At 41.3% G+C, this 21235-nt stretch overlaps 1 protein-coding gene and 1 long non-coding RNA gene across 3 annotated transcripts; one reads left to right on the forward strand and one right to left on the reverse strand.

Annotated features, from left to right (window-relative positions):
• Nucleotides 1–1368: 1368 nt before the first annotated feature.
• LOC107391064 (uncharacterized) lies at nt 1369–19731 on the reverse strand. 2 transcript variants are annotated; one of them, XM_070550009.1, is made up of 4 exons: nt 19120–19731; nt 14468–14538; nt 2187–2286; nt 1369–2089 (listed from the first exon to the last, which is right to left on the reverse strand). In XM_070550009.1, the coding sequence occupies exons 1-4, from the start codon at nt 19193–19195 to the stop codon at nt 1857–1859; spliced, it is 480 nt and encodes a 159-aa protein (XP_070406110.1). In that variant the 5' UTR covers nt 19196–19731; the 3' UTR covers nt 1369–1856. The 2 variants fall into 2 exon arrangements, with proteins under 2 accessions (XP_070406110.1, XP_054599529.1); XM_054743554.2 differs by lacking the exon at nt 19120–19731 and having other exon boundaries at nt 14468–15447.
• LOC129164221 (uncharacterized) lies at nt 18319–20801 on the forward strand. Its single transcript, XR_008563819.2, has 2 exons — nt 18319–18617; nt 19722–20801. It is a non-coding gene; the product is annotated as an uncharacterized lncRNA (long non-coding RNA).
• The last annotated feature ends 434 nt before the right edge of the window (nt 20802–21235 follow it).

Genomic DNA, 21235 nt, shown 5'->3' on the forward strand with positions numbered 1-21235 from the left:
TCCTCTTTGCTTGTCAAGCACTTTCATGGAAAGGTTCATCATCAAGGACATGGAATGACCTTAAATGAACTCAGAGTGAATGGATGGTGGATCCTAGGAAGCAGTGGAATTATATCATCACACATCTTTAAATGTGCCAAGTGTCGAAAGTGCAGAAGATGTACTGAAGAGCAAAAGATGAGTGACTTACCTCAAGACAGAATGGAAACAACGCCTCCATTCACCTACACCGGCATGGATTGCTTTGGATCAATCTATGTAAAAGAGGGAAAAAAAGAGGTTAAAATGTATGGACTTCTACTCACCTGTCTATGTTCAAGAGCCATACACATCAAAATGATTGACGAGATGACCACTGACGCATTCATCAATGCATTAAGAGCCTTTATTGCCATAAGAGGAAACGTCTGTCTACTTCGATGTGAACAAGGAACCAATTTCATTGGTGCAAAAAGGGAGCTTGCAGAACTCATAAAAGGAATGGAAGAAGAAAGGGTCAAGGCTCTAAAATGTGAATTCCTAATGAATCCCCCAGCAGCAAGTCACATGGGTGGCATCTGGGAACGACAGATTAGGACTATTCGAAGTGTTCTCACAAGTATTCTTGAAAATTCAGCTCAAAGACTGGACAGTACATCTCTAAGAACTTTGTTTTATGAAACAATGGCAATGGTCAGTAGCCGACCACTTACCGTTGAGAATTTGAATGATCCATCTGCACCTGAACCTTTAACTCCAAATCACATTCTTAAAATGAAGTCAACAATAATCCTTCCTCCACCTGGCCAGTTTGTCAAAGAAGACTTGTATCTTAAAAAATGATGGCGCAGAGTCCAACATTTGGCCAATGAATTTTGGATTCGTTGGAAAAGGGAATATCTGCTGAGTTTATAACAAAGACAAATGGTATAAAACCAGAAGAAACTTCAAAGTGAATGACATTGTACACTCAACAAAATTATAAACACAATACCTTTGTTTCTGCTCCATTTTTCATGAGATGGACTTAAAGATCTAAAATTCATTCCAGATACACAATATCACCATTTCTCTCAAACATTGTTCACAAATCAGTCTAAATGTGTGATAGTGAGCACTTCTGCTTTGCTGAGATAATCCATCCCACCTCACAGGTGTGCCACATCAAGATGCTGATCCGACATCATGAGTAGTGCACGGGTGTGCCTTATACTGCCCACAATAAAAGGTCACCCTGCATGAACACTCTTTAGTTAAAGAAAACATGTTGCTTCTCAACAGGTAGGTACAATATATGATCAAATATTATAAATGGCACTATTGAGATGTAGTTTTATCTTAAACATTAGTTATCTTCATCAGCCTGAATTTGTACTTAAAAATGAAATGGCCTCTCCCTGGGCTGCCACCTTACCGTGGTGGAGGGGTTTGAGTGTCTCAATGATCCTAGAAGTTAAGTTGTCTGAGGCTTTCTGCATTTACTCTTGTAACCCTTTTCTATCTAGCTCTCATGGTCTGCCTGTATCTGTTTTGTTCTACATGTTTTGTGTGTGTAGCCTTGGTCAGGCTGTACTGCGGAGTCAAATTTCTGTGCTTCGGGGTGCTGGGGCACTGACAATAAAGCGGATTCTGATTCTGATCAACAAGTCATTTCCATGACGTGTTTCTCCTCAGCTCAGGAACTAAACCAGGTGATTTCAATGAGCACAATGAATGAACCTGGTTTTGTCATGTTTGGGGTTAACCATCTGACCCAAGACATACAGAATCAACTTCAGAGTCAAGAGGATGGGTTAGAAAAAACAGATAATATTTATTATCTTAACTAAAGGAGCACCGTTAAAGGTAGGTGACGATTTGGAGCTTAGCTCAGTTCTTTATAGTCCAAAATCCTGGGGCCCAGCGTTCTGGGTAGGGAGGAGAGAAGAGGAGAGAGGAGGGTCCGGTTGGCTGGTGAGTGGCAGGAGGAGCGCGAGACAGGGCGAATCCTCGGAGTCCTGAGAGGGGGAGGGTGCGGAGGCGGCAGAGAGCTGGCTGGTCAGAAGAGGCTGGAGCGGGAGACAGGCGTGGATCCGTGTCTTATGGCAGGTTCTGAAAGTGGAGGATAGACCTGAAGGAGAGGGAGAAGCAGGGTGAGGTTACTCGGAACGAAGCTCGGGAGACAATAGTCAAAGATAAAAAGGCTCGTGACACTCAGGTAGCTCTACCAAGATTGAGTAATATTCCAGCGCTGAGGTGCGTCTCCCTGCTCCTTAAGAAGCCTAATGATGAGTAGCAGATGGCTTGTTGCTCTCCGGTTCCGCCCATCTGCACTCAAACAGAATGAGAGTCAGGTGTTTTCACTCACCTCCAACCGTGACAGGTTTAGTGTCTGAACAGAACAAAAACACGACATGGAGATGACTTGTTGATGCCACAATTCCTATCTCTGCAATAGAGTCAGTTTTACACATTTTTTGTGACTATTGTTTCACCCGATTGAAATACATATATGACATTTGTCATTTAGCAACTTCCAGAACAGCCAATAGCTACTTTCACTTCTGAGGAGTTTCTGCTCTGGACAGCAGACTCCTATGCTTGGGGCTCCATGGCAACCGTACACTTTTGCTTTAATAATTTTGTAATGTAAAATTGAAGGTTGTGTAAATATTTATAACAAAGGTTTTGCATGAACTACATTGACGTTTTTGAGGCTGGAGTTGCTAACAGTCCCCCTTGGGTTATGACGAGCCTCTAGCTTGTCAATCCTGCAAGAAGCAAACTGATTTCTCCAAATGGAGGTTATTCAAAGAGGAAACGTTAGTCATTTGAAAACTTTTTTGCAGATTAAATCAATCTCAACTGTCTCTTTGAATAAAATTCATGTCAAAATCTTAAGTATGACTTCACAAACATGATTTATCAAATATGCCTGGAGGTTTTGACCTTTGTAGGCCTCAGCTATGACTTTTGACTTTGTTAAGCACTCTCGATGACCTGCAGCATCTTCAGCAACATGCCACCATTGAGTCTTGTATAAGCAGAGTTTAGCAGCATATTGGGTCACTGCACACTATAATACTGTGGGTCCAGCAGGACATCTGAGAAATAGCACTCTGACACAAATCTACTTTATATAATTGGGCTCAGAGTCTGCATCAGCGGGAACGGAACACTCCATCCACCTCCCAAGAGCTTTCTGCTACTGCTGCTCTGCTGAATCCACCAATTTAAAGGTATTATTCAACGTTATTTATTCATAAAGCACATATATAACAACTGGAGTTGACCTAGGTGTTGTACACTATCTTAAAGTTCTAATTATTCATGGCTGTGGATGTGCACACCATCAACTAGGGCAGCACAGACAAATCACTGTTTTTATTTTTACACCAACATAAAGTGTGTATGCACACACTAGATCACTTCCTGAAAAACATGCACAACAGATCAAGTCTGCAAACAATCACCTGTAGTCACCATCAAGCAGAACATCATTTTCCCTGCAGACGAGAAAATAAATAAATGAGTTTCATTTAACAAATTATTATTTTTATCTCCCCCCTTGCCTTGTAAAGTAAGAAGTGGAGCAACCATTAATTCTATAGTCTGCATTTTTTTTAATGTAGCTTTGAGGTTTCTGTAGCAGCTTTAAATGTGACTGATGCTGATGAATCATGTAAAACGGGGACAAAATCTGTTTGCTGGCATGATAAATTTAAGCATTCTGGCGAAGTCATTATCTATAGCTGAGATCTCAACAGAAACACAGCTGGATGTTTGTGACAAATGTGTCATCTTTTTGACTCTTTTACCTAAATTCCAGCTCGTTTTCTTTCTTTTCTTTTTTTTTAACTGACAATAAATATTGTGTTTTACCAGAGGTTGTAAAACAGCTGCTATCAGCCAGATTTAGAAAGTCTTGAACTTAACCAGTGAAACCTATTTTAATGATGAGTTTACAGATCCATAGACCTTTTTTCTACATTGCACTAGAACGAGCAGCAGTGGTTGGACTTCAGCAGAGTGAGGAGATGGTTTCAGAGCTGACCGCATCACTCAGACCTTTTAATTCAACTCTTAGCTGCAATGATGTGTGTTCAAACTAATGACTGACATTTTAAAACTGCATGTTTGGCTTCACTGTTTTGCTCAGTCGCACAATAATAAGAGCAAAACAATCAGAGTCTCCAAATCCTTCAACCGTATCGTTTTATCATCCTCCTTGATTACAGTGTCCATTGTCTCAAAACCTCCTAATAACCACAAAAATGGATTCCAGACTGGGACGTAATTTTTTTTTTTGGGGGGGGGGGGGGGGGCATGTCCCCCCCACTTTTTCAAAAAACAGTTTTGGTCTCCTGCACTTTTTTCCGTCCAAAAACAATATTACGCTCCATTAAATGGGGTCTTTACAAAACACCCCCCACCCCAGATGCCCACAAGCCTGCTGTGTCCCCCCACTTCTGAAATCAAAATGTCGTCCCTGATTCCGGATTTCTTCTGTGCATTGAAAACCTACTCTTAAAGAGACAATGTGTAGTTATTACATTTAATCTCTAGAAATATCTTTTGAAATGTTGTTGAAAATGAATTAAATGATGCCCAGTTGTTGAAAAATATTGTTCAGTTCGTTTATTTAAAACACCTACGACTGCATCGGCAGAACAAGGTGCTGGACTCAACTACAAAACACACAATAAGAACAAATACAATGTTGTGAACCATTAAAAGAAAGATTTTAAAAAATTGTAAAACAATCGTAAAACAAATGATCAATCCCAAAAAATTAGTTTAAATAAAAATAATAAAAAACTAAAAGATCAAAGCAGTGTTATACCTAATGCTGAAACACCATCACATAAAAATGAGTCTTCCTTTTGCTATTTTCTTAGAAACTCCCCAAGGCCTGGAGGTGACTTAAAAACCAGAAGTGATGGCGCCTGCCTAACACTCAAAGGCAACTCATCCCTCTCGATCTGTATTTGGAGCGGGGGGGTCACCAACAGCTCTCGCTCAGCCGAGCGAAGAGACTGAGAATTTGTAACACACAGCCATAAAAATCGGGTCTCAAATACATGGAAGTGGGTCTAAGTCTCTGGGCGACGCCATTCTAGATGCGATGTTTCCTTCTACGGGAGCCCGTGAGAAAAAAATACATTTACTGATTTGTAACAAGTGGTTACAAAACTTTCACGATTCATAAATGTTGTTTTACGTATTTTCCTCTTTGCTCATTTTCAGTGATGAATGGGAGTCTGATGAGCTTGTCATTTTGCTGGAGATTGATCTTTGAACTGCTCTGTGTTTACCACACCACGCCCGACACGTCGTGGTGGAGATCTTGCTGTGGTGTTTAAGGACAAACATGTCTGTAATCTGGTGAAACATGGCCCTTTGACAACTTTTGAATGTCAGGTCATCAAAGCAGGGTTACAACATGTATTTCACTGTATTTTAATCTACCAACCTCCCAGTCTGGCTGGCCCTTTTCTCTCTGAATTAGCAGATTTTCAATCATCAATGATCAAACTAGAAAAAGTTTTAATCCTTGGTGATTTTAACTTACACATTAATGATCATAATTGTAGCACAGCAGTGGAGTTCATGTCTATTGTGGAGTTTTTTAACTTAGAGCAGCACGTTTCAGGCCCCACACACAAAATGGGCCACACTCTAGATCTTCTTTTCTGTTTGGGGCTAAAAATCAATCAATTACATGTTGAAGAGGTTCTTGTGAGTGACCACAGTTGCATTTTCTTTCATGTTGAATCTGTCCTTCACAACCTAAAATCAAAGAGGCGTATCATTACTCAGTAAGCGGTGGATGGATTTTCTAGATTATTTGACAGCAGCTCAGTTCGGGGTGATGATCCAAGCTTGTTCATCCAGTCATTGCATAAACAATCCTGCAGTATCTTAGATAAAGTAACTCCTGTTAAGCAGGTTACTTTTTCTAGCAAGAGGAAAAAGTCCCTGGATTCATCAAAATATTTACAGTCTCAGAAAGACATGCCGCAGAGCCAAGAGATGTTGGAAATCAACTAGATTAGAAAGTCACAGGCTGCACTTTAAAGAACTGATAATATCTCTGAATGAGATGGTGAAAACTTCCAGGGCCACTTACTTTGCTCAGCTGATTGCTGTAAACAAAAATAACTCTGAAGTCCTGTTTGACACCATAAACCAGATTGGTTCTCGTCACGCCCCTCTTTTGCCAGTTTACTCAAGGTCTGACTGTAGTAACAACTTTCTAGCATTCTTTCAGAATAAAATCAGAAATATCAGGGCAAGTTTTTCATCCCCATCTACTTCCTACCCCCCCCCCCCCCCTCCTTCCCATCCAACCCCCTCCCTCTCAATCATGGTCTGTCGTTACTCCTGTAGATTTCCAGGACATTTGCCTCATTCAGAAACACATGAAACCAACCTCATGCCCTGCTGATTTCATTCCTACTACCTTGTTAATCAAAATGTTTGACCAAATTGGCCCATGCATTGTAGATTTTATTGATTTATCCCATCTGGCTCTGTGTCTGTTTTCAAACATGCAGTTATTGAACCTATCCTTAAAAAAACAAGTTTGGACTCAGCCTAAAAATTACAGACCCATTTCTAAATTACCCTTTCTCTAAATTATTGGAAAAGGTTGTGGCAGATCAACTGACTACTTTTCTGGAACTACACAACAGTTTTGATAAATTCCAGTCTGGTTTCTGTAAAAAGCCTTCAACAGAAACAGCTTTGCTTAATGTTTCCAGTGACATCATGATGGCTGCAGACAACGGGGAATTCACAGTGTTAGTATTGTTAGATCTTTCTGCAGCTTTTGACACTGTTGATCACAACACCTTAATTAACAGACTTTGTGACTCGGAGGGGATCTCTGGAACTGTTCTAGACTGGTTTAGATCGTACCTTTCTAACAGAAGTTACAGTGTAAACCAAATCATGTCAGCTATTGATCTGTTCTGTGGGGTACCCCAAGGCTCTGTTTTGGGTCCACTGTTGTTTCTGCTGTACACACACCCTCTTGGACAGATACTTGATTCTTTTCATAATGTCTCTTATCACCTATATGCAGATGATATTCAGCTGTACTGCTCCTTTAAGGATTCTGAGTTCTATAAACTGTCTGAATTACTAGAGTGTCTTTCAGCTATCACCAGCTGGCTAGAAGATAACTTCCTTCAGTTAAGCTCTGAAAAGACTGAATGTCTGATCTTTGCCCCTGAGAGCATGGTTCCCCTGATTAGTTTAAGACTTGGTCATTTATCCTCTGCCGTCAAGACAAACTTAAGAAATTTGGGTGTTATTTTTGGCCATTCAATGTCTCTTGAAGGTCAATCAAAAACGTTGGTCCAAAACAGTTTTTATCATTTAAGATATATCTCCAAACTGCGAAGGTTTGTGTCAAAACATGAACTTTAAATGGTTATCCATGCCTTTATCTCCTCCCGTCTAGATTACTGTAACACGCTCTTCACATGTTTTAACAAAAAAGCCCTTGACCACCTTCAGTTGGTCCAGAACTCTGCAGCGAGGCTCCTAACTGGAGCAAACAGAAGAGCTCACATCACTCCTATTCTAATGTCTCTGCACTGGTTACCCATTAACTTTAGAGTTGATTTTAGAATCCTGATTATAACTTTCAATGCTCTACATCAGGGGTGTCAAACTCAAACTCACAAGGGGCCGAAATGAAACTCTGGGACGGAGTCGAGGGCCAAACTTAATATTTTTGAAAAAGTGACGGCAAATTTGCACGTTTTCTTATCAACATATATGCAATTTTGAACCTTTAAATTTGGAAACAAACATATTTCTGCATTAACACTGAATGTGGAATAACCAAATTACACACGAGCAAGTCAGTTTTAAATAAAAGGCATCAGTGGTATTCATTAATTGTGGTATATTCAGCATTTTTAAAATCTATTCAGGATTTATGTTTTCTTGTTTATTCATTTCTCTTATTTTTTATTCTCTTTTTTTCTCCTGTAATACGTGTCATCGCTGCTGTGACGTCTAGCTTTCCCCACTGAGGAACAATAAAGGGATTTTCTATTCTATTCATCTATCTGCAGCCTTTCCACTTCCTGTTTACTGTAGGTTAAATCTTTGCTCACGTGCCAACAACAAAATAAAAATATCATTTTATCTTAAATGAAAATGCAACATCTCACCTGTTAACTTTCATGTTTTGGAGCAGAAAAAGAGCATAAAACCAACATATTTAAAGCTCAGTTTGCTCCACTGGTTTACTGTGATGCTCACCTGTTCCAGCCAGATACCTGCATCATGGGGTTGATCTGAGCTGAGGAGGAGACTCCTGTTGTTTTGTTCATCTTCATCATAATAATGACAACATTAGATGACAATAGGAGCTCACATAGGTTTGTGCTGCTGAACATGTCTAAGCAGCTTGACCACGTTGTTGTGTGTTGGGGAGAAAACACAACAGCAACCACAGAGTCGTGCTGGTTTGAGCGTGTCGCTGTTCGCTGGAGTTATATCGGCTCTGTCTGGAAGTTAGTTTAAAAACTGTCTCTTTCAGTCGTGAACACATTACTGAGCGGCTAGAATCTCCGTTTCTGGGCTTCAACGTCAGAAAACAGCTGAGTGAACTCGGCGCTGAGTGAGAGGAGTGTAGTTTGTCCGAGACAGCGGAGCTGCAGAAACCGGCAGCAGACGCCCAGCCCAACTACCCCTGACTGCCTCGGCGCTGAAAAAACACAAAGGAGGGGGCGCGTCTGCTCCGCGCTGGCGCCGCAAAGCATCATGGGAGTTGTAGTCTTTGCTGTAAAATCGGCCAGCGGGCCAGTTTTAATATATTTTTGATATTTATCTCGCGGGCCACATAAAAATGCCAGATGCGGCCCGCGGGCCTTGACTCTGACATATGTGCTCTACATGGTCAAGCTCCTCCCTATATTACTGAACTATTAAAGCCTTATGCTCCAACCCGAGCCCTCAGGTCCACATATCAGAACCTTCTAGAAGTTCCAAAGACCAGATATAAAAGTCGAGGTGATCACTCCTTCCAGACTGTTGCACTAACCCCCAAATTCCACTACCTCCGCTCCACTTCACTCCGGTCCGCCCCCGCCTTCCGCAGCCGCTCGCTTCCGAACTCAAATTATACTGGTACCCGCTCTACAACGGCTCAGCTCCGGTGCGGAGATCTGAGGTGCGCAAACAAGCATGTGCGGGATTTTCGAGATCTTGCGATACAGTCCGAGCAATAAACGCGGAAGTTAGATCCAAACACCCGTTGTGTGGGAGAAGCATCGAAATGAACTGTTTAATCTGCCCATCATTTGTGTTGTGAGATCAGCAGTGTTTGGATCAACAAAGTGTGACTACTTTGATAGTGGAAACTGTATTTATGGCTTACTTTTGTGCATTTAAAGTTCAGCCGCCATTGATAGTTGTTAAAAGTTGTTAAACCTGTGCATATGAAACAAAAGACGCTTTTTGTTTATCGATTTATTGTGAAATACGGAAGTTGTGCTTGCTCCTTTTCCTGTTGGGCAGTTGTGATTCCTGTCCACTGACTGCGGAGGTGCTCCGGCGTCCGGCAAAAATAGGATCGATTCTATTTTTGCCGGACGCCGGGGCAGAGGGCAGCGCACTGCGCCGCACTGCCGGAGCACGGCCGCAGTAGTGGAATTGCTCTGATTGACTACAACGGGGCCGATTTTGCGCCAGAGTTCGTGCCGGAGTGGAGCGGAGGTAGTGGAATTTGGGGGTAAGACTCTGGAACGATATTCCTTTATCCTTACGCAGCATTGACAGTCTGGACACTTTTAAAAAACAGCTAATTACCCTTTTATTCAAAGCTGCTTTTAACTAAACCTTTTATTTTCTTATTTTTAACTAAAATTTTAATCTTTCATCTGTTCGTGAAAATTTAAAATTTTATGACTTTATTTTTCCTTATGTTAATCTAATTCTGTTTTGAAAGCATTTTGATTTTATGATGTTAATCTATTTATGATTTTATGACTTTGTTTTATTTTATTTTGATCATTGTGAAGCACTTTGTGATTCTGTCTGTGATAAGTACTATATAAATAAAATTTACTTACTTACTTATACTTACTTTGACCCTAATGGCCATCCGTTGGTAAGGTCTTACACAAACACAAAAAATACTGCTTGCTTGCAAATATTTAGGTATTTACTGCCCCCTATCGCCAGGGAAAATACACACTGTCACTTTAACATCTCAGACCGTGTTATTGTTAAATGAATTAACAGGAACTGTGACCTCCCTGCTGCATTACACTGACTCTGAGATCTGGCCTTACAAGGTGTCATTAGGCATATTATTTGGGATTCGAGCCCATGCACATCTATGAAACCAGCATCTTTCATAAATTGGGCTGAGGAACACGCACCAACCAGCTCTGGATGTCTAATCTGTTGCGGACCATTTTGAGGTCCCTCTCTTGCACAGCTTTGACTTTCCAGCTCATTTCATGAAGGTGAAGCCATCCAACATCCTGTCTACTTATGTACTTAAAACCAACTGAGAATATATGTTTCATTACTGTGTAATTAATTAATCAGGCAGCAAAAGGTGGAGGTGGATGTGCTGGCCTGTGATCGTCTTGTATAGTTGTGAAGAATGGAGAAATAGAGCCATCTGCTGGAGGAAACTGATACTGCATTAATGTACCATTGATGTGAGGACGTGTTATTCTATTGCTCAAATTCCCAAACCTGTATTATATGTTTAAAATTGGTTTCATGACTAAAATATGTGTAAAATATTTAGGGTTTAAAGATAAAAGGAATTAAAAAACAAGCAAAACTAAATATCCATCAAAACTTATCCAATCCAATCCAATTTTATTTATAATGTGCATTCACAAGGCATTACAACCAAACAAGGCGCTGTACACTAAAAATGTTAGTTAATTAAACCGGCGTTATACAATCATGTCGAACACAGATAAAAGATAAAAAGGAAATACAACAAAATTCCCAAATCTAACAGCTAAAAATCAATAAAACAGAGGGAGAAAAAAAATTATAAAAACATTTAAAAAAGAACCTCAATTTATTTTCTTTATTTATCTAATTTATTGTCTTTATTTTCTTTTTTGGATTTATATATCTGAAGACCGAAAGATGCTTGATTGTTAACAAATGCAGAACAGAAGGAGGTTTAGGAATAAAGTTTAGTAGTAAAGGTGATATATTTGCACTAGTTTCAAGTTTATTTGTCACATTCATCATGTACAGAGTACACAGATTACTATGAAATCTCTCTCTCTCTCTCTCTCTCTCTCTCTCTTTCTTTCTTTCTTTCTCTTTCTCTCTCTCTCATTATAATAAAAACTACTAAAGCTAGATAAAAGACTTCAGACAAGAGAATATCATAAAAGAAGTCCCTGAGGGAAATTAGAGCGTCAGTAGTGCGGGAAGTTCAGTTTCAGCAGCAGTTTACAGTTTTTACAATGTTTTGGGGTCCGTGTTTGTGAGTCTGACAGCCGTGGAGTAAAAACTATCTCTGAGGCGTGACGGCCAGGCTTCAAGAGAGTGTAGGCGCATCTCTGAGGGGAGGAAAGAGAAAAGGTTTTGTGCAGAATGACTCCAACTCTTCATGATATTTACAGTAAAGGAGCAATATGTAAGAAATCTACAGAGAAATAATAACAGAACCGTCTAATAGGGAGTCTAAGTCCCACCCATCTACTTCCGATATGAATGGGAGCTTATGGAGTGATAAAAGTTATTCTCTTCTTCCGTTTGAAATGTGTCATGGATTGAACATATGATGTTTGTGACTTTTAACGACATTAAACATGGAGAAAACCACCATAAAACTGGTGATGTGGAAAGTGGCAGCTACACTGCGGGAGAAGAGATTCTGCTGTGACTTCTGGTTTGTAGAGTTTTTGATTACCAATTTTTACAACCTAATACATCTCAGATTATGTGACATAGTCAAAATAGACATAATTAATTACCATTTAAATTGAAGTACAGTGTGTGTGTGTGTGTGTGTGTGTGTGTGTGTGTGTGTGTGTGTGTGTGTGTGTGTGTGTGTGTGTGTGTGTGTGTGTGTGTGTGTGTGTGTGTGTGTGTGTGTGTGTGTGTGTGTGTGCTTCAGGGCATAAGGCAAAGCGGACTAGAAAATAACTTTTATCGCCTGTTCACTTACATTCTGTTTGTTCTGAGCCGACAGAAAGGGGAGGAGACTTTGGTTCCCTATTACAGCTCCATGGCCCAATCTCAATACTCACACCGCGCCCTACGGTCTTCAACGAAGTGAACTTGGAGGAAGTGTGCAGTAAGGCTTCGAGTGCGTAGTACACATGTGAAAATGGTTGCCAAATTGAGACAGTGAACACAAATGCTGGTCGCTGTTTGTGCTACTTTTAAAAAAACAAATGTAATAACAAATTTCAAACAAACAATTTGTTGTCAAAATGTATATGCATTGCTGTTCACATTGAATCTTAGTTTAAAACATTAAAAAATAGAATAAATGTCATTAATCGGCTTAAAATGAGCATGTTTCATTTGAAAATACATCTTTTCAAAAAAGGTCTTTGAACCATTGCTTTGCCTTCTTCTCAAAATTCCCACGAAGCAATGGATTATGGGCAATACCTTTCGTGTGAGTCGAGGGCCAACTTCTGCACTTGAGGATTGGGAAAACCTACGCACTTGCACCCCTGATTGGAACGCGAAATTAAAGGGCGCAAATGTGGAAGTGCAAGTTTTGGGATTGAGCCTTATTCCACATCCCAGACGATTTGGGAAACTACTGCCGCCTACAGGCTTGGCATGCCTATGAATGTGATTCACACCAGGCCCGGAGTGGCTAATCGGGAGGGTCTGGAGAATTCCCGGTGGGCCGCGCGATGTTTGGGCCGCATGGGCCGGTGCTCTCGTTTTTGTTTTTTATCATTTTATTTTTATTTTTTGGTGCCGGTGTTCAGTCATGGCACTGAGGCCGCCGGGCTGATCTCATACGCTCCTCCCGGCTGTCTCTACCTGCAGGCTGCAGCTCGTTTTTTTTTTTCTTTTCCCCCCGTATGCGCCTGTGCACACCACGTGACCACGCAGTTGACGGAAAGATGGAAAGTAGAGAGAGCAAGGGTGGCGCGGAGAAGGCAAGAATTAAAAAGAGGAAAGCGCTGGAAACAGATGCAGATAAATGTGCAAAAATGAGCACCTTTTTTTTCCTCAAACAAGCTTGCGGTCTTTAACTTCAAATGAAGATAAAACGGGTAAGGCAAGTCAAGATGTTAAACTTTACCGGCTGCAAATCACCATTCAAGTTAATTAAGCATCAGTAATGAATTATATGGCGTCATGACATAACGTTATGTAATATAGTTAACAGTATGATGTGACTGATGCCACCAAACTGTCTTGTAGCCCCTCAGAGTCAAACACAAGATCCAGTAGGCCTAATAAGCACCAGGCAGAAGCCCACAGTTCCAGAGCGGACATGTACAGGTAGGATTACTTATTGAGTCAGTGAACTGAATATTATTAAAATTAATATGATGAAAACTATTTGTGTAGCCTGGCTCTATATGAAAGTGTCCTAAAATGCTAGATGATTCAGCATTGATCAGAAAGCGTGTAAAAAAGGAAAATGAATGCTGAATTGTGACCATTTTCACACAATGTAGTGTCAGAAGAAGAGTCAGGAGCCAGCAGTGAGGGTATTGCTCCTGTTGGGATAGAAGGTGAGCCAACTCATGTGCAAACATCAGTTTCATTATAATAATTTTAATGTCCAAATAACAGTAGTGACCTGTTGTATTTTTATTAGTAAATGCACAAAGCCCACAACAGATCGCTATTAGAATGAAAGTAAAATGAAATAAGCCTGCATATTTTGCCATAGAAAATATTTTAATTGGTTACAAAGATGTGTTTTCCATATCAAATGTGCTAAAGCTTTACAGATGATTATTTTAATTGTGTGCAGGTGAGTCTAGGGAAACTGGAAAAAGTGTGAAAGGGAGTGCTGAGTCATTTCATTTTAAAGGTTTGAAAATCTCAGAACAGCAGTTTGAACAGAAGGTGGATTGTTATATTGTTAGAGAATGTGTTGTAAAGAACAATGTTGGAGATGTGCACTGATGTTCAAATAAACCTACATTGTAAAGCAACTCTTTCTTGCACTGAATTACAAGGCTTTACCGAGTAGTGTGCTTTTGTAGACTATACATATAAAGTTCTAACATGATTTTAATAATAATTCGTTAAGTGGGCCGGTCTGGGGTCTGAAACTCCAGGGCTGAAAATGTGTCCCACTCCGGCCCTGATTCACACTGCATTTAATTTCTTTGCTGAAACAAGGTGGTGTGGACCCAAGTTTTAATGGGTCAGTGAGGATATTTGGTTTTACAAAATGTGTTGACATAGCCTTGGCAATGTGCTGTACAAAAACGACTGTTATGTTATATGTTGGGTTATGCGGCTACCCTAGATTATCCCTATCTGAGTGAGCCAGTAGTTGGGTTTTTACCTCTATGTGGCCCTGCGGTGGACTGGCAACCTGTCCAGGGTGTCCCCCACCAGGCAGGTCTCCCCATGATCCTAGTGAAAAATAAAAAAAAATGAAATGGTGAGTGAGTGAGTGAGTGAGTGAGTGAGTGAGTGAGTGAGTTGCTGACACACATATACATTCATTACAACTATGGAGAAGTAGAAAAGGGTTGATTGCATCTGTGCAAACATTGGGAATTAATCGCCAGCGTTCCTGGCAGATCATTTGCATGCACGATCCACAACAGCTACAGTAGTTTACCACTTTTACATTGAAACTTCTACCGTTGAACTTAAGAAAGTTCAGCAGGTGAGTGAAACTGTCTCCAGTTGCCTCCAACATGACTAACATTAAGTATGGCAACATCACATCTGTAGCGTTGTGAATATTATAATTGTCTGCCCTTAACAGCTGCCCCTTCACACAGTAACATCGCCAAGGTCGGACGCTTGTTTCAGTATGTTTACATTCCAGGAGAAGAGACAGAAGAAGAGAAGAAGAACGCTTTCCATTAATTAATCAAAGTACTTTATTCGTGATAAAGCTAATCAGAGCATATGTTGATCATTAATAATCAGGTGAATGATCTGTGAAATAAAGATGTCATGAGTTATGTGTTTAATGAATAAACAGGACTGCACCAGACAGACTGATCTACATTACCATGGAAACGCATGACACATTGTTTTCAACCAATCAGAACTTTCGTCTGTCGTAGGGCAGAATCTGGGTTGTTTAATGAAAGTTGTCCAATCCGGTTTACTAAGATTTGTAAACAATTAGGGGATATAAAACAAGGCAACGCCATTTTATACTCAGTTCCATTTTAACCTCAGTTCTGTTCAATTGGAGGTCCTAAGGACTTCCATCGAGCTTGACTCCGTTCCTGAGCTTCGCTCTCTCTTTCGCGTGCGGTCCACGCTGAGGATGGTCGAAGGGCTGCTGATGCACGCCACCAAGCCTCCTTTGCCGCCCGTCCTTGTCACACCAAAGCCGCTAAGGAGGGGCATGATCACGCAGGCTCATGACTCTCCCTCCGCTGGTCACAAAGGTGTCAAGGCCACGTTCGGTGCCCTGAGCCAGGTTGCTTATTGGCCGGGGATGCGTCGTGACATCTCGGACCACGTCGAGCGTTGCTTGGTTTGTTGTCAGTTTCAGCCGTCCAACCCTACGCACAGAGCTCCCCTACGGGAAAGAGAGCCGACCACTCCATGGTCGGACTTGCAATTCGATTGGGTGGGGCCTCTGACCAAATCCACCAGGGGAAGTAGATATATGTTGACTGTCACCTGTGCATTCACCAAATGGGTTGAATGTTTGCCAGCGCCTGATGACACGGCGAAGACGACCGCGATCCTCTTGATGAATCACGTCTTTGCCCGCTTCGGTCTGCCCACGCGGGTCGACTCGGACAGGGGTACCCATTTCACCTCTGCAGTGAAGAAACATCTGTGGAAACTGTTGGGTGTCAAGGCTAAGTTCCACATTAGCCACCGTCCCCAGTCTTCTGGACAAGTCAAAAGGGTGAACCGCACAGTTGTCAGCATGTTGAAGAAGTACGTGTCAGCTAACCACCGAGACTGGGATGTAAAGCTTCCGTTGGTCCTCATGGCCATACGGGCTACCCCCCACGAGTCTACAGGTGTCTCCCCGTTTGAAATGATGACGGGCAGACAAATGACCCTACCGCTTCACCTGTTGTATCAACGGGTTCAGCCCGACACAGCCCTGGCTTGTACGAGCGACCAATACTTGCAGGACCTGAGAACTCACCTGCTTGCAGCATTCTCGTTCGCACAGGCATCTCTGGAGAAGTCGGTTGAAGGCAGAAAATCTTGTTACGATAAGAAAGCCTCACATTCCGAACTCGATGTAGGTGATGAGGCCTGGTACTACATTTTCGCTCCCATGACGGGTAGCAATAAGGTGACCTCAGGGAAGCTGGCTAAGAAACTTTTGCCCAAATGGTTGGGTCCATACCTGATAACAGAAAAGATCTCTCCGGTTGTGTACCAGATCAAGATCGCCGGCGAAAACACGGCGCCCGTCTACAAATGGGTACACAGGGACCATATAAAACTGCACAAGGGTTCCGCAGATTTGGCCGATGACAACAACAATCTACCGACTTCAAAAGGGGGGTGAAAAATATGTCCCGTTGGTTCCACAGATTTCTATCTCAGGTTACACAAATTTGTTTGTTTGTGAGTGTGCATGGTTGTCTTTCCTGTTATACGTCACGTGCAGACTTAGGGTGTGTTGAGACGGACGTGCTGTGGGCTCCTGGAGTCAGGTAAACGACCAGGTAACAGTAAGTGGGTTAGGCCACATAGTACTGTTGTCCAAAATTTTGTGGTTTTTTTTTTTATCTTTACTAATCACAATTCCTTATGGGTACATTAACATGACAGTGATTACTAACTACTGATTTACATTTTAGTACTGATTTACATTTCTGTTTTTTTTACTAGTATCTTTGACAGGTTGATTTAAAAGTGAATGTTATGATTATCAACGTTGATTTATCTTACGGGCCATAACCAACTTTGCCCCTATCCTGACAGCGAGTATTTCCAGTGAGGATTCACTGATACCAGTTAGGGTTCTTTCATTTTCTGCTTTTCGCATCATCCTTTTTGCATCTCACACAGAGAGAGTTGCATCCATTTCTTCACTTAATGGGTAATTCACATAAAACTTACACATAGTACAACAGGTACTCATAGTGTTAGGTTTTTATTTCTTTGATGACATGAAACGCAATTTTGTCGTGTCTACATTGAAGTGCCTGCACTGTGCTCTCTCTCCTCTGCTGGGCTCGTGAGGATCCTGCTTCCTGGGGGTGGATCCGTGACTCGTCATCTGAATCAACTACTCCTGGGTGGTGCTCCGGCTCGTTGGCCTTGGACGTCTGTGGTTCCGGCATGGCTGCTGGGACACCTCATTCGTTGGGATTACTGTCTACTACTCTTCCCTTTTTGTGGATTACGATGAGTACTGTTACAAAGATCAGTTTTATTTTTGGAATATTACCCTGCCAGTGGATACAAAGATCAATTTACTATTTGGAATAATTCCCTGCTCGTGGATATACACAAGATTTGCTCCTGCTTTGCATTTTTGCCCGTGAGGATATAAAGCTGCTGTTGCTTCAATTATGGCTTCCGTGGGGAATAGTTAATAACCTGCTGACTTGTGTTCTTCCTGAGGAGTGTGCGAGACTGTTCTTCAGCGTGGGGTTCGTACCTCGCCACAGTTGGCTGTTCCAGTGGGATCGCATCCTGTTCGGTTGTCAAGATTCTTCATAACTTGGGTTTGTTCAACGACCAAGTGGTCTCTTGCAGGACCACATTGACCTTGAAAAGGGGGGGTGTGTAGCGTTATGAATATTATAATGGTCTGCCCTTAACAGCTGCCCCTTCACGCAGTAACATCGCCAAGGTCGGACGCTTGTTTCAGTATGTTTACATTCCAGGAGAAGAGACAGAAGAAGAGAAGAAGAACGCTTTCCATTAATTAATCAAAGTACTTTATTCGTGATAAAGCTAATCAGAGCATATGTTGATCATCAACATCAGGTGATTGATCTGTGAAATAAAGATGTCATGAGTTATGTGTTTAATGAATAAACAGGACTGCACCAGACAGACTGATCTACATTACCATGGAAAGGCATGACACATTGTTTTCAACCAATCAGAACTTTTGTCTGTCGTAGGGCAGAATCTGGGTTGTTTAATAAAAGTTGTCCAATCCGGTTTACTAAGATTTGTAAACAACTAGGGGATATAAAACAAGGCAACGCTATTTTATACTCAGTTCCATTTTAACCTCAGTTCTGTTCAATTGGAGGTCCTAAGGATTTCCATCGTCATCATTAAGAAAGTTACAGGCTGGCCAGCTGTACTTTCCTATTTTAAGCTGAGAACTGTCAAGCTGGAAATTTCTGTCGTTTGAACAACAAGACGACGGTTCCTTCACAATAAGAGCTGAACCCGCCGAGATCTGCTACTACTACCGGAGCTATCCGTAGACTGGTTTGTCGTGCTGCACCACTGTTTCATCAGCCCAGCACCAAAGGGGGTTCTAGGACCTGACACTCCTGATCTGACCGCGGGAGACTCCATAGGTACGTGGTCACGGCACAAAATGGTGGCTCATGTCATCAGCTTCTGAAGCCTCGTTTTAGCCTAGTCATAACAACCAGATTCGCTACGTCAGCCTAGAGATTCTGAACAACACACACACACACCAACACGAAACATCCAAATCCATATGCATCCATCATTGAGATAGTCCTGGTAGATTGTAAGAATTTATAATTATATAAATTAAAGATTCTTAAACGATCCCAACTCTCTCTTTTCTTGTCTCTCAGTCAATACAGAGTGTTTAAGTAAGCTCCCTGATGATAAAAACAACCACTTCTGATTATAATATTTAGATCTAATTACAGTGTATAAATATACAACTACAGATCACTACACATCGATGCACTCTGAAAGAACGCTGTACTCCACACTCATCTTTGCTTTCATAACCTCTAGACTGGACAGTATTCTTTACAGACTTCCTTCCTCAGCCCTACAAAAACTTCAATGCATCCAAAACTCAGCAGCACGTTTACTCACCCACACTCTCTCCAGGGACCACATAACTCCAGTACTCAAACAACTTCACTGGCTCCCAGTTCCATGCCATATCCATTACAAATTGCTCCTCATCACTTACAAATGCCTCAACAACCTAGTACAGTCCTATCTGATGGAACTTCTCCATCTCCATTCTCCTTCCCGGCACCTCCGTTCTGCTGACTCCAACCTCCTTTCCCCTTTCAAAACAAAACATGGCACCATGGGGGATCGAGTCTTTGCAGCCGCTGCCCCCACACTTTGGAACTCTCTCCCACTAAACATCAGGAATGCCGTCGCTCTTTCTACTTTTAAGTCACTGCTTAAAACCCACTTCTTTAAACTGGCCTTCTCTTAAGATCAACCCAGCATCCCCCAGTCTGTTTACTGTTTCATTTTGGTTTATTATGTGTTTATTGTATTTTTTGTGAAGCGTCTTTGAGTGACCTAAAAAGCGCTTTATAAGTTTGATGTATTATTATTATTATTGTTGTTGTTGTTGTTGTTTTCCTTTGATCGGACAAAGCTCCTCTGAGATCAAGTCTTGTTGCCATGTTTTTTAAACCACCTTCCCAAGTTTCTGTACCCGCTTATCCACACAGGGTCACAGGGGGCTGGTGCCTATCGCTAGCAGTCTCCAGGCAAACAGGTGGGGCACACCCTGGACAGGTTGCCAGTCCATCACAGGGCAACACAGAGACACACAGGAAAAACAACCTGACAGTCATGTTTTTGGACCGTGCGAGGAAGCCGGAGTACCAGGAGAGAACCCACACGTGCAAAGAGAGAACATGCAAACTCTTCGCAGAAAGATTCCACGATTTGAACCTAGGATGTTCTTGTTTTTAGGCTAACAGCACTAACCACTGTGCAGCTTTGTTTTTTGAACCATTAAGGATTTATGTTGCCTTGTTTGGCTGCAAACCTTCACAAACGTACTTTCCTGTTGTTTACCTTATTGAAACAAACACTCACACTTTCAATCACATCCTGCTTCTTTGTGGGTTCAGGGTTTTAACGAAGGAATAAAGCTTTGCCTGGTTGTGTTATTTTCAAAATCAATTGCTTTACAAACACTTCTCATGACTTTTAGAAGTGCTTTTCCTCATGCTGTACACTAGATGGAGCTTGACACCTAATCATGGATTCTGCAGAGAGAAAAGCTGAGCAGATGAGTCACTTGCAAGATAGAAACCTTCATGGAGATTTTGGAACAACATGATTGCTAAAGCTGGAATCATTGTCATGCAAATATTGTGAAAAAACAAAGAGAAGAAGTCCAGAACTTAGATTAGATCGTTTAAGTAGGAGAACACTTTATACAAACAAGACTGTTGAACCGTGAGATCAGCCTTCACGGTGTTAAATGTTCCTCTGAGACTGAATCTGCACAGACAGACCTTAGAAAGGCATCATGACCTTCACACTCTGGGATACTTCTGGGAAGTGCTGCACAAGTCTGCAAAAGGTGGAAAAGATGCTTTTACTGTGAACAGGGAAGAAATATTAAACAGAAAGAGAAAGTCATTCATCAGAGATCATTTCAGCTGGATTGGACCATCTTTTTTGTCTTTGATGCAATGAAAATTGCCACGAAATGCTTTAAAACTGTGCACATCTAAGGTGATTGATGATGTTAGTTCACCAGTGCAACACCCTGCAATAAAAAATGAGTTTTCTTGTCTTCTTGTGTTTTTTTTTTTTATTTTTACTTTTTTTACATTAATTCATGTTTCATCTGAAACTAAAGATCTGAGTTTTTCCGAATCCACAGGTCTGAATATTTTGCAGCAGACCAGAGAATGACAATTTCCTTCAAGCAAAGTGCATAATCAAACATCATGTGTGACTCCTTAGGCTGAGTCACATTGCAAAACTGCTGCTCAAAGCTCAAACCGTATTTCCAGTGTGTGTGTGAGTGTGTGAGTTCATGATTCAGTCTGGATTACATTTTCAAATGCGACTCATGTGCATTGTGTCAATTTAAATTCAAACCAAAACACATTTAAACATTTTCTTCCCTTCTTTTCCACATAAACTTATATTAAGTTGTTTTTATCTTAAATTTTTTTAAATATCTCTGTGTTTTGAAACAGAGTACTGTGAATCTATTTTC

The sequence above is a fragment of the Nothobranchius furzeri genome, chromosome 4 (assembly GCF_043380555.1).
Source record: "Nothobranchius furzeri strain GRZ-AD chromosome 4, NfurGRZ-RIMD1, whole genome shotgun sequence".
Lineage (NCBI taxonomy): Eukaryota > Metazoa > Chordata > Actinopteri > Cyprinodontiformes > Nothobranchiidae > Nothobranchius > Nothobranchius furzeri.

Excerpts from the sequence above, each read along its gene's own strand:
- LOC107391064 (XM_054743554.2), bottom strand. The coding sequence starts at position 14,854 with ATGTTGCCATACTTAATGTTAGTCATGTTGGAGGCAACTGGAGACAGT. Across the intron at positions 2,287-14,467 it reads CACCGCAGGGCCACATAGAG|ATGGGCGGAACCGGAGAGCA; the intron begins GTAAAAACCCAA and ends GTTTGAGTGCAG. Across the intron at positions 2,090-2,186 it reads TGGAATATTACTCAATCTTG|GTCTATCCTCCACTTTCAGA; the intron begins GTAGAGCTACCT and ends CCTCTCCTTCAG.